The 13,632-nt window shown below is 40.4% G+C and overlaps 1 protein-coding gene across 2 annotated transcripts; it reads left to right on the top strand.

The window, feature by feature from the left end:
• Nucleotides 1-342: 342 nt before the first annotated feature.
• Nucleotides 343-12,741, top strand: LOC112560350 (MAM and LDL-receptor class A domain-containing protein 1-like). Of its 2 annotated transcripts, none has more exons than XM_025232161.1 (8): nucleotides 343-541; nucleotides 3,185-3,249; nucleotides 5,153-5,254; nucleotides 6,902-7,140; nucleotides 7,276-7,363; nucleotides 9,672-9,809; nucleotides 9,988-10,244; nucleotides 11,836-12,741. In XM_025232161.1, the coding sequence occupies exons 1-8, from the start codon at nucleotides 456-458 to the stop codon at nucleotides 12,106-12,108; spliced, it is 1,248 nt and encodes a 415-aa protein (XP_025087946.1). In that variant the 5' UTR covers nucleotides 343-455; the 3' UTR covers nucleotides 12,109-12,741. The 2 variants fall into 2 exon arrangements, with proteins under 2 accessions (XP_025087946.1, XP_025087947.1); XM_025232162.1 differs by having other exon boundaries at nucleotides 11,898-12,068.
• The last annotated feature ends 891 nt before the right edge of the window (nucleotides 12,742-13,632 follow it).

Here is a 13,632-nt window from a genome sequence, read left to right on the forward strand (position 1 = left end):
GTCACAGCTTTGAATGGTGCAAAAGAAAAAACAATTTGAAAATGAAAGAGTGGAGTAATCAGAGGAAAGATTAAGGACATTTTTTTTACAGATTTTTCCGTTTCTCCATACAGTAGGTGACTGGCACGTAACCTCTGCCTGTCTGTGTGTACGTGTGCGCTAAGCACTAATTCAATTTTTTCCATGAATAGCATACACATAGCTACACCCTTCAAACCACACACACACTTTTTCTCTCTCTTTCCATGTGTGTTTTGTAGTCGATGTTTGACTAAAGGTAAACTACTTCCCTGTGTTCACCCTGCAAGGGAAATTTGTGTTTTTATGCCGGTCGCTTACACAGCGGGAATTCTCTCACGGTAGGGCTGGAGTTATCCAAAGTATAGATTAATATCGCACTTTGCTTTAACCCTGACGATCGTGTTCTAAGCTGAGAACCCTCTCAGGACCTTCAGATGGCGACGTATGATGACGTATCAAGGTGTCAATGGCTGTTCTTGGTATATTTGATTGTGGACGTACCTGGAGCTTTGCCACAAAGGTAAGACATCTTTCTTGATCGTGAGGACAGCAAAAGATAAATCAAACTAAATGATATCACACCATCGTCAGCCAATCGTGACCTTAAGAATGGAATTTGTTTAGATAATGTAACCTCATGTAAAGTCAGATAAGCCAACAACACGGCGCGACTTCTGTCGGATTTGGGGGAGTGAACAGTGTGAACAGCTAAACACGATCACTAAGTTCACAAACCGTGACCTGAATCGTTTTGTCTGCTCACTACACTACAGCAGCTCCCACAAAACACGGATGTGTAGTATGTCTCTGGACCGTTGGCTGTGTGCCGAGACCAACTCGGCCTCTCTCTCACGAAGTTGTAGCCTGTCAAGTCTCGGCAAACTATTTAACAGTGAACCGCGATAAAATCCTTAAAACATACTTGCAATAAATATGTCACTTATTTACTGTTGTTGTTGTTTTTTTGTGGGGGGATTTTGAATGTTGACGTAGGGAAGGGGGAAGCAATATTTATATAAATATACGTCTGTGTAAAATAGTCAAGCTAACAGTACTTATTTTGATTGGACATTAGTAACAGAGTATACTACTACAATTATCCTTAGGATTTCCTGAATGAGTACAAACTCCATCTGAGTGTCCAAGAGAACACTCCATAACAGCGCATTGTGTCCTGGTCTGTTTTCTTTTCTTTTTAAACCAATGATTGCAGTTTCTCTTCGAATTCAGCGCAAGCAGACGATGCTATTTTTAGGGGTACTTTCATTTCACCATTTCCTGTTTTCTAGAAAAATCCAGGTGTGATTAAGAGAAAAACATTAACATGATATTTCTTGTGCAGCTTTGTCATAAAAAACTCTATGCTCTAGAGACTTTCGCGGAGCCCTCGTCTTGTCCTTTAAAGTGTACCTGAAACCCACACTAGCCTCTACCGACTAATTCATTTACTCACAACACTAAAACCTAAGAATTAAGTAAGAGACATTAACAACAAACAAGCTGATCACGACGCCCAAGGCAAAGACCCCGAATACCCGAAGCTACAAGATCGCAGGGTGTCAAGCGTACGAGTGTTTGTACGGTGCCCCTTGTAGCGTGGCGTCAGGTGTATAATGGTTTTATTTTGTCATTTGAATTCCTGCTTTAAGTGTGTCTACAGACTGCGTAGTGTCGACAGTCTAATTGACAGTATACAGAAATACATTGAACACAGTTACAGTACAGAAATAACATTGTAAATATTCAGAACTTTTTTTTAGAAGAATTTTTCTATTTATGTTTCTACTGCAATGTTTATTAGTCTCTTATCGCAATCCTTTTCAATGCTGCAACGAGCGAAAGATGATGTGACTAACCTCATTTAATTTTCTGCAAATTTCAATGTAAGGGCTGGTTTTCAGGTTAGTGACACTTGAAATCAAGCTTTTTTCAAATTAACTTAGCGTGTACGTAAGTAAGGTATTATTTTCAAGCAAGCTAAGTATTTGGGTTCAGTCGATTTGAAGCCCAAGTAAAATCTATTTAAAATTAAACCTTCAGCGCTTTAGAAAGACATGACCATTCAGGCGATAAGGTGTATTTCGGGTACATCCACACTGTTAAATTCTTCCTTGTCCCCGTACTCTGTTGAAAACTGTTGGAAATCACCAGCCACAGGTGAGCGTTGCTATGTGGAGGTGGACGTGCACAAGGTACAGGTGGCAAATAAGCAGCAACTATATTTTTCATCAGGAGGGGAGTCTTGTATTAGGAACTAATTTAAGGCCTGAAATTTAAGATTTACGGTTGGGCTTTTGGGCTTTGTTGAAAGATTAAGAAAAACCAAACACATCATTGCAATGTAAATATAACATGAATAGTGTATGAAAACACTGTTTACCGGCTGACGGCAGCATGGCAATAAACTTTGCGGTTATCCGGACTTTTCAAAGGCACTAAAATTAAGATCCGCGGTGAAAAAGTAGTTGTCTAGAATTACTCGTACACGCCGTTACTATGGAAACATTCCAGGACACGTGGAGGTACTGTCAGTTTTAGCAGGAAACAGTTTTGCTGTTGCTGGCGGTGGTGCTGCTGCTGATGATGATATAGACTTTGTCAAGCTGGGATTTTTCACTGTGGGGTAATGGAGTGAGGATATTGTTGATGCAGGGGAAATCTTGTGACATTTGTTGTACAACAAGGACGTCAGAGAGTAAAAGCCTTTAACTCACGTGGAGTTAGGTCTAGACAACATTTGTTCTATCACCGAAGTGTGCTGGCCATAAGCTGGGGCCACAGCCCCTCGAGCCCGCAATAAAGTGAAAGTTTGGCTCAACGGATTATAGGGGCCAAGTGTTTGACACGAATTCCACTCCTGACCTTTGACTTGGCAGAGGGAAGGGGCAGTGACACTAACAACTTGGCCAAATAAATATTCTTTGACACAGTGACATTTATTGTCAATAAAGACAACAACATAAATATCTCATTAACAGGTGTTTAATAGCTTTTTACAGAAAGAAGTTTTCCCTCTCGTTTGCATTCAAGTCTGTGTGCTTCAACTCAGTTGTCACTCGTTCTTTTAGACATCGTCTAAAGTATGCTAAGGCATTTAACTAAAATTTATGCTTAATTTACAAATATCTTGTCTCTTTTTGTAATTTTATTTCTTTCCCACCAGACCTTGCAGAGATTCTAATGGTTTCATTGAAGCAAGCAGTTACTTCCTTGAGAATCACCCTACAGGTAGGAACCTTCCTACATTGATTTAAATCACTTTTTTATGACAATAACACAAATTCATACTAACAACGAGAAGACATAAATATTCCATATGTTTAAGAATACGAATACGAATACGAATACGAATAAGAGTAAGAATAAGAATAACAATACGAATAAGAATAGCACTCGTAGACAGCATGCTTTTAAGACATGAAAGAGTGACGGAATAATAAACCTAATTGGAATCACTGTTTTAAAAGACCCTTGCAAAAATTTATACTGACAAAGAGAGGACGCAAACATTGCAAGTTTTCATTTTAATAATAACAATAGCAATAATAATAACAACAACAAAACAACAACAACAACAACAATAATAATAATAATAATAATAATAATAATAATAACAACAACAACAACAACAACAAATAAATAAAAGATTTGTATAGCGCATACTCACACTTGCAAGAATCATGTTCTTACCGCTTAAAACAAGGAGACGTTGACAACATGGACGGAATACGAAGGACGAACAAATAAACAAAAGGACTGACCACGAATAAAAGACAAACATAGAAAACACAAAGAGGAACCAAGTAACAAGAACTAAGAATATTGTGATTTTGCAGAAGAAGATGAGTAGGGAATGAGCGTAAAGGGAGAGGGAGTGAAAAAGGACATTGTGTGGACTGTTGTTAGGAGTAATGCTCAAGGAAGAGGTGCGTTTTCAGTGCTTATTTGAAGGATTCAATTGTGGGTAGGTGGTGGATATGGAACGGGAGAAAGTTCCACTGTTTTGCTGCACAGTACCTAAAACTGTGACCATCTGCTGTTGTTCTGGTAACAGGAATAGTTAGGACATGGTCGTCAGACGAAGAGCCTAATTGTCTAGGGGATGTAGCGAAAGAAAGGTCCAGCAAAAATAGTCAGTATAGATGCCAGCAAAGAAATTAAAACAGCACGGACAGTTTGTACTGGATGCCAGAACGGATGGGTAGACAGTGTAGAAAACGAAGAAAATGGGTGGCGTGGTCCCGTTTCCTTCTTTATGCACCAGACGTGAAGCAGAGTTCTGTACTTTCTGGAGTTTACGAACAAGGTATGAGGGACAGCATGCGAGTTTTAGACCCATAATAGTAACATAAGATATAGAAATGTATTATAGTATGTTATAGCAATACTCGCAATATTAGATCACTATGAGTGCTTACATTTATTAATCATGATCTGGTGATCTCTGAGAGGACAAGGGTAAATTATTTTTATGAGCCTTTATGACTCATGGTTATCTTTTTTATTAACATAATATCATATCTTATTACAGTTGAAACTCTGTTCTCTCGAACCACATGTTGCAATTCATTACCTAAAATGAAATTTATAATAAAGCTTTAAAGAATAAGTCAGAAAATAGTAAAATATTCATAACTTTCAGAATAAATGATTAAAATAAAAATGGAATAGCAAACGATAAAAACAGATACAAATACTCAAGCTATCGAAAGTTTTGAGGCTGAAGGAGACTTAAAATGACATTGCCCGCTTAGATGTTTTGTCCAGGTAAATTAGGTGCACGTGTAAAACACTAACCCTGAACTAACATCGCTTGTGTGTCCTTAAGCATTGATCCTGTTATTTTCACCAAATCTTTAGCCATTAGCTTTTGATTTCGGTTACTACAAATGATGCTACACTAAAAGTTACAAGTATTAACTGGTTGTTTTAAAGCTCACATAGACAAAAGTTAAACTTATACTTAAAGTTTAATAACCATTCCTAATTGGCATGTTAAAATAAAAATAACAATTTATTTTGAGTCTGAAATAATTTTAAAATAATTTATTAATCATTATAATTAATAAAAGAGTGAAAATTTTAAAATAACAGCACAATTTATTGTGAATCTGAAAAATTCTGTTACTAGCGTACCCTATGCAATACGGAGACTGCTCCTTTGGTCAGTCTCTGTGTAACTACACTCAATTCTGTACGGACCAGGATGCGGAGAGCTGGCGACAGAATGGAGGTAATGTTTCACATTTTACACCACAAGTCTCATAGACATGACTTTGAAGTCTTTAAAATTATCATAAAGTACCACGTTTAAGTGATGTATCATTGAGATATTCATTGCGACAGCACAACATTAAGATTATGATGTAATTTTTGGGTGTATAAAGCGGGAAGGTAGGTACCTCTGGTGAGGCAAATTCTCCTGCCTTTTATGAGCAGCTCACGCTTCCATTAATTAGAACGATAATGATGGGACATTGAAGAACTGGTAGAGATAAGATTTACAAACTTTAAGGAGAAGCGGACGCACATCACAGGGTCTAATACAGTGGGGAGGAGAGTAGACACTATCATGACGAGGGCTTCTTCGTACGTAGAAAGGCGTCAAGATTGTCACCAGCTGTACATCTGTTTCCTGTAAGCTGATCTTCTTTTGCCTCTCTCCTAGGCCTCAAAATATAATTTTCATCCACATTTATACTTTTACAGTAACTTACAAAGCTAAATGTATGAATTCTACAAACAACTGGAAAGGGGCATAAAAGCAGCACCGAGGAAGGACATTCTAGTCATCCTCGGCGACTGTAACACCAAAATCTAGTTAGATCCTTACCGACAATGGGCAGGAACAAGAGGTCACCCTAGGTTAGTTCAAACCAACGACAGGTGCCTACGTTTTTTGCAAAAAAGCCAGAAACTCACTGTCGACTCATCCCCTCTGAACAAAGAATTGGCTCAATCAGAATTTCTGTCATCGACGACAGCACTGACCCCGTTGTCACATAAGTCACTTTTGTAACATGCTGATGGCCAGAATACTGCAGTTATCTGTACATCTTACAACTGAGTACAATAGTCAATGTCCTCCACACGAGGCAGAACACAAGCAGAGATCCTACAAACCTACCAGTCCCACTGAAAGAAGTCTTCATGGAATGGGGGGAAGTAGTCTAGCTTTAAGAACTGTCCTGATGTAGGTTCGTGCTTTAAGGTACATTGGAAGTGGGATCGTAGTAGAGGCGGACAAAAAAAGAACTGCCTTTCAAATGCAAAGGAGTGGATACGGAATTTGTTTACCACCACTCAAGAAAAGCGAATTGGTTGAGTATTTTTCAAGCGCTGTGTCCGTCAGATTATTTTCACGACCAGTTCCATCATTCGTCAACTGGCACTAGTCAAGGAATGAATGAACTCTATGACATGTATGGTATAAACAGCAGTAAAAGTAAATATCTCACAGCTTTTGGAGGAAAAATGAAGGGAGGAACGTTCAGGACGAGTAACTTCTTTTAACTAATATATTTGTACTTTACTAGGTGACCAGGTGAAGTATTCCAGGCAAAGGTCCAAGCGGACTGCAACTTTCGCTTCTCTCTTCAGTTGACTGACCTGCAGCTAGTTATCTGATAGATTAACTTTGGCTCTATTGTTTTATCTGATGTGCATTTACAAAAAGCAGTTCCAGTCTTTTTTTCTTGTTTTGAAGTTACGCTGATCTAAGTCAGAAACTGCCCTCTAACTGGCAACTGTCTGCTTACAGTCGAGGTGAATAGCCACCAGACTACTTGCCTCCCCATGTTCAAACGCCTTTAACACACGCATGAGTAAAATTCTATTCTGATGTAAGTAATACTCATGTCATCACACTATGTTTCTGCAGATCACGCTGAATGTCCCGGGAAGACTGGCCGGTACGAGTCCTTCTCAGTCCTGGTGTCGCCGCTACTCGATATCAGTCACGTGACCTGCCTAACGTTTGAATACACACAAGAACCACCAGGACAGCTGAGTGTTTACCTGGCAACAACTACATCTTTATTTATTATTATGCCAGAGGAAGTTAGACAAAAACAAGGTTTTGTAAATTTCACGACTGTGTTATCAAGTACTACTGGTAAGGTAGGTGTGACGGTCATTGTTATTTTCATCGGCTTGTGAAGTAGCTTAACAGGGTTAAATGATCTTAAAAATCAATCAAAGAGTGTCAGTTACTAATTCTACAGACGGATTTGTTTTATTATTATTTTTGACTAGCTGATGTTCCGAGCTCGCACTCCTGATGTTAATCACTCGGTTCAGCTGCGTGCTGTCAAACTGCAACAAGGATCTTGCACTGGGTCTGGTAAGTTAAAATAGTGTTTAATTCTCTGTAATCCTCGAAAAAATTTGCTTTTATTTTGACTGCACACGAGTGATAAAATTACTTATTTCTGGAGAAAACAGAAGTGCTGATTATATCTGTAACTAGATTGTTAGAAACAGACCGGTGTGCGCTCTTTCGACAAAGACTTTTATCGCTCTATTCCCCCCCCCCCTTGAGTATACACACTAACAACTATTGCTGGACAACACCTTTTTCTTTTCCAGATAAATTTTTTTGTTTTTCTTAATCCTGCACTATCTGGTTCAGTCACAATTGTGTGAACTTCAGAATCGTACTAAATTTATAAAAACCTAGGTGTTTTGTAGTTGCATCTCTCGAAGAATGCTCTGTATACCACACACTGAGGACAGACACAAAAGTCTACTGGGAATGTCTGCTGTGATATGTGACTGGTTCTTCCTCACAAATAACGTGCTCGAGACTGTAGAATTGCGTGTTCAAGCATGGGTAGAATAGCGGCACACAGAGGAGGACTGGAGCTTTAAAGCGGCCAGAGCATTATATACAGAGCGTCCCTTCTCACTAAAATAGGCCTATAATATTATTCTATAGAACAAAATAGGCCCACCGGCCCACCGGGAATTGCCCAAATGCAAGACTGGCCAGTCCGCTACTGGCGGTACGTTCTGGGAAAGCCACGTGACGTGTGACGTAAGCCCACATATTACATCACATCTTGACGCAGTAAGAATTGTAGGTTTTCTTTTGGACATTGAATTCTAATTTTCGAGAGAGCGGAGCGGTGTGATCTGAGCCAATACTATTTAATTCAGACAGGAATTACAATTCCATAGTTAGTCGGTGTCTCCTTTGCTATCTAGTTGCTAACGGCCTGATTGGTCAAACAAGTAGAGGGGATAGTTAAGTTGGACGAACTAACGTTTCCCAGAACATTCAGAGCTGAGCTACCTGAGGAGAAAGACCTCCGACATATTAACCTCACGCGTGTAACGGACGAGGGGGAAGATTCTGCGGTGAGACATCGGAGTGAATAGAGGGACACGGAGACGACAGACGTTCACTGCGATCTGAGAGGCATTCGGTGGAAATTTGTGTACGTGGACAGATCTTCAACTGTATTAGCGGCACGTGAAAAACGGACGCTAACACCGCTCCTGACATAGGGTAGTGCTGAATCGCCATCTTCTCTACCGAAGGGTAGTAACGATCCAATGTTTTCCCTGGGAAATTACCCATTACAAAGCTGACCTAAGATCAGTGCGGTGAGCGACTTTTACATGCAGATGTCTATACACTCTCGCATACATTCGTAACACACTCTACTCTTCACAAAACGTTACAACACCAGGCAGTCCTGACAGTTCTTCGTCATGGACTCGCCCCCCCCCTTTGTTTAAAGTTCTCTAACCCAAGCGTCCTTCCTCCCGAGTCTTGCCCTCAAGGCTCAAGGTGTCTCGAGGTACAAGTGAAGTCGGCCTTAGAGATGCTGAAGTCGCTTCGACTGCTACCAGCTGCTTCGTCCACTGAGAATTGTTTTTCTCGTTCCGTTCCGTTTTACTTTGCGCATTCTAAACGACACTTACAACAACAGATGCCATTGGTCACTCACTCATCAACCAATCAAGCAGCCAACATAGACAAGCGAACGACCACCCTACTGACACTCCGCCACACCTGCAGTGGCGTGGTGGACAGGTGACTAACCCCCACTCCCCGTCAACCTAGGGGACAGGTGTGGGAGCCTCCTAAGCGTCATTGACACCTGTGCCAGCCGGCTGGACGCCCTTGTCTTACTGTGACCGTGTATCTACCACGTATAACACCTCTGCGTTCCTACCTCATATCACACCTCTACACTGGCATATACGCTCCCTTTCTTAAATAATAGGTCTCTGGTTAGAAAATAATCCATCCCAGACCCTAATTACGACGATTGGTACCTCTCCATTAAGGTTTCCTGACAAACTCCCTTATATGCTGTCTGGGTCTGAAAGTCGGAATGCATTTCGGAGAGCAGCAAAGTTGAAATAAGAGAACTGGTGTGACACAGGACATGGTTACAAACAACGACATAGTTCTAACATATTAAATAAAACATTGTTTTCGTGCTAACAAGTGCGTAAAAAAAATAAAGAATGTCAACATCCTTTAAAATATTGCAAAATTTATTATACCGATTATTAAAAAAAATTGTATAAACAATATATTTTTTATTTCTGGCATTACTATCGAACATCTGAAACCGCGTATCCCTGAAACAATATTGTATATTTACACACGTGCTTGTTTTCACTGTATAATTCAGGGTTTGTCTTAACAACTTGTCTCTTTGAACGTGACTATTTGCCTTCATCTTGTGGCTGGAGTATGAACAACTGGAACATAACCGCCCAACTGTCAGCCCCAGAAAGTACTGAAAGTATCAGCGACGCAGCAAGTATAGGTAATGTGCATTGTAATGTTTAGATTGTCAGAACATATCAGGGAATACTTATTTCGTAAAATTTGAGTAACAAATGCAATAAAATGACAGTCAGGAGGAGAAGCCACGTGACTGCTCGGTTACAGGCAAATGACTACCACTTTATACCCAACGCAGTTGATATGTTTGCAACTTTCAGGGTATTTTGCTTACGTCATACACCCGATTCGTAAAGGCACGTTGACCACTATCATGGCTCAGCCAACAGGAAACCAGACAGGATGCCTGGAATTCAGCTACATCCTCTGTGGCCCTGATTCGAGATTGCTGGTATCCATTGAAACTTTGGATGGAAATCGGAGAGTACTGTGGTCAGGGCCGCCAAACACGTCAACTGACTGTTTAAAGACATGGAAACTCGCACAAGTACCCGTGTCATCCACAGCTGCATTTGCTGTGAGTGTCATGAACGTTTGTAATAAATACGTATGTACATGGTCTTTTACTTGGCCTTTAACAGTTTTGGGCTAACAGTTGTTAAATACCACAGCGAGACAAAACACGATTAAAGATTTAGAATCTTTACCTCTTTCTGGTGGACTGGTCTATTGTAGTTCTGTTCATGTAACACACAAGCACATTGTAAAGACCTTAAGAGCAGCGGTTCTCAACCTGTGGGTCGCGACCCCCTGGGGGGTCGCGACGTGCCTACAAGGGGGTCGCGAAGGTGGTCATTTTTTAAAAAAAGTTTCTTATACTGGTATTAGTGGAATTAGTTTACATTGTGTAACCGAGTGGTGCGGGGGCTCAAACTCCAAATCTCTTCTCCCTATTCAAGTACACTGTCTCGGCATGCAGTGACTTCTCACTTCCAAAACTCAAAACACAATCTCCTCAACAATTAAGCCTCCAATCTCCCTCCTCTCGCCTTTTGCCCTCTTTCTCCCCCAATCTCTCATCGCTGACTCCCCTATATACACCACCATATTACAAACAAACTGACAAGATGAATGCTTTCGTCCGAAAAAATTTCGTTGTGGACGCAAAAGATACGCCAAGAAAATATTTTTGATATGTTTCCGTGCTTGTGTAAGTGCAAGGCTGACAACTTGAATCTTGATCAGGTGAAGAAATGTAATTATTGCCCATCTAAACGGACTGCAAGAAAGGTTTCAGCATTATTTTCGCTGAAATTGATGTGACTAAATACGATTGGATTCGTAATCCATTTCTGGCTGATCCTAGCACAAGCGGGTTGTCCACGGAAGAAGAAGAGCAGCTCATCGACCTTTTGAGTGACCAATCCCTGAAAATGGTCTTCCAAACAACACCAGTGCCAACATTCTGGATTAGCATCAACGGTGAATATCCTCTCCTTTCTGAGAAAGCAATGAAAGTTCTGCTGCCATTTTCAACTTCGTATATGTGTGAGCAAGGATTTTCAGCATTGGCAGCACTGAAGTCGAAATACAGAAATCGTGTGGACGCAGAGGCTGAGCTGCGAATAGCAGTGGGTACGAACATCGCACACAGGTTCGCTTCTCTATGCAACAGCAAGCAGGCTCAACCTTCTCGTTAATCAAAGTGAGTGTCCAATAAAATAATATTTATTAGCTTTAGTAAAATTTCATTAACAGTTATACTTCTTGCAGATACGAACTTTGCTCTTCCGTTGTTGAATTGCATTGATTTCCTCGACGCGGCGTTCGAGGTTAGCTAAGGCTGCCCCCCCCCCCCCGCTCTTCCACCGACCTAGCCGGCTAAGGGGGGTCGCGGACGTACCGGTGTTCGTCAGGGGGGTCGCCACATGTAAAAGGTTGAGAACCGCTGCCTTAAGAGAGTTATTATTGATGGGAACAATGTTTTCACTTTTTTTGGTATCTCATGAAAGTGAATTAGAAATACGCTTATAGCTGTTACCTTTGAGTGATTCTTAACAACGATAACCATGCTCTCGGTGGTTACATACACAGCACATGCATCGCCATGTTGTGTTCTGCAATAGTTTGTGTTGTTCTTTGATCATATGTTGTTGTTTGTTATTCAGATTATCTTTGAAAATGTACCTGCGTACAGTACCTCGATCGTGATTACCGTTGACTCTGTTAGATACATGCTACAGCCGTCACCATTAGACTGTCAACTTGAACCACAGCACGCTCAGCCACGTGACAATGACATCACATCATCGCCATCGAGTTTGACACAAGGACTGTCCAGAAGCATCAGTTCAGTGTCTGTGTCACTGGTATACAATCAAGAAACGGCTTCTACATTGTTCCAATCAACGATTGGACACACTAGTATTGATCGTAAGTAATAACACGTTTGAAATTTATTTTGATATCTAATTTTATTTAGAACGATTGAAATGAAAAGTAACACGTGTATGTTCCTCTGTCTGCTTCTGTAAAGATAGATTCCCTTTGTCCACACAGAAATAACCACACGCTCGGATAATTGCAAGTAGCTTTTGTCACATTTTTCTCGCTGCAGTTAGAATCTTGAGCAGAGGAGAGACTACATGAGAAGCAAACCACTTAACATGCAAAATGCTTATATCTTATCTATAAATATATTAGCATATGTGTGTGTAAAAATATCTCTGAATTTTTTAGCAAAATTATACACAAGCATGTTATTGCGTACTGTAGCAACACCCCAAGCCAAAAGGTCAAAAGGCAGAAAGAGTTCGTGAGAAATTATTTGGAAGTGTCATGAAGTTACGATCCTGAGGCGCAATCTCCGTAGTCCAACTCTTCTCACAAGTAGAAAACATTCTGGTCGAATACGTGTAAGCTGTTCACAGTGTGTGAAACTCTTCTCAAGTAAAGGAAGTAAAATATTTTTTAAAAAAACGTATTTTATTGTCTAATAGCTAGCGGAACTAGGAACGTGGACTTGCAGGATAGCGCCTTGTGTAGTCTCTGCCACTGCTTAGTCTTTGATTACAGTGCAAACACATTCGCATGGAAATCTCTATGATGATCACATTCACATTATCCCTAGATATTTCAGAAAATTCGAATCCTATCCCCATGTTACATTTCTCCTCTGCATGTGATATTTGTTTACAGGGTTGACTGCCTTGCCGTGACATAGCGTTAGTTGTTGGCTCGGCGTAGAATACCAATAACCCCCCCCCCCACACACACACACACCCCTCACCGCCATCACCACCACCACCACCACCACCCACCACTACTGTTACATGTTTTTCAATCCTTTCATTTGACTCTCGGTGGTAATTCGGCGTCAATTTTAGAAGCACAGATGTATACGCAGAGAAAGAGCTGGACCTGCTTCTTATGGTAGCCAGTGTCGTAAGTGGCCAACATAACCGTCTCAACTCTTTTTCTGATGGTCGTTGGTTTTAATTTTCCCGTCTGCGTGATTTATGCGTGTACAAGTTTGGATTTTATTTGAAAAAACACTTGATCTTCTAGAACATGCATCAGATGAAGGTAAGTATGAACGTTTACTGTACTCATCATTAATGGATCATTACATAAGCAGTTATAAATAGCCATTGAGCTCTTTATCATTTAGGTAGTATTTCTAAGTTATTCCGACTATTATTGTCGTAGTACACATGCGATGCCTGTCTGAACAGGTGTCCTAATTTTGACGAAAGGAAGGCTCTGGAGGCTGATGGTTGGTGAATGTGACATTGAAGTAGATGGCACGAGTTCAAAATTCTACCGATCCTGTTGGATGAATATATATATAGGACGAAATAAATTCATAATGATTTAATTATTAGCTACTTGTTCTCTAAAATTAAAGAAAGGCTACAGTAAAGACCACTAAGTGACAGGAACCCTTCAATGTTTTAATTACAGAA

This window comes from Pomacea canaliculata, linkage group LG3 (assembly GCF_003073045.1).
Source record: "Pomacea canaliculata isolate SZHN2017 linkage group LG3, ASM307304v1, whole genome shotgun sequence".
NCBI lineage: Eukaryota > Metazoa > Mollusca > Gastropoda > Architaenioglossa > Ampullariidae > Pomacea > Pomacea canaliculata.

Excerpts from the sequence above, each read along its gene's own strand:
- LOC112560350 (XM_025232161.1), top strand. The coding sequence starts at position 456 with ATGGCGACGTATGATGACGTATCAAGGTGTCAATGGCTGTTCTTGGTA. Across the intron at positions 5,255-6,901 it reads GAGCTGGCGACAGAATGGAG|ATCACGCTGAATGTCCCGGG; the intron begins GTAATGTTTCAC and ends ATGTTTCTGCAG. Across the intron at positions 10,245-11,835 it reads CATCCACAGCTGCATTTGCT|ATTATCTTTGAAAATGTACC; the intron begins GTGAGTGTCATG and ends TTTGTTATTCAG.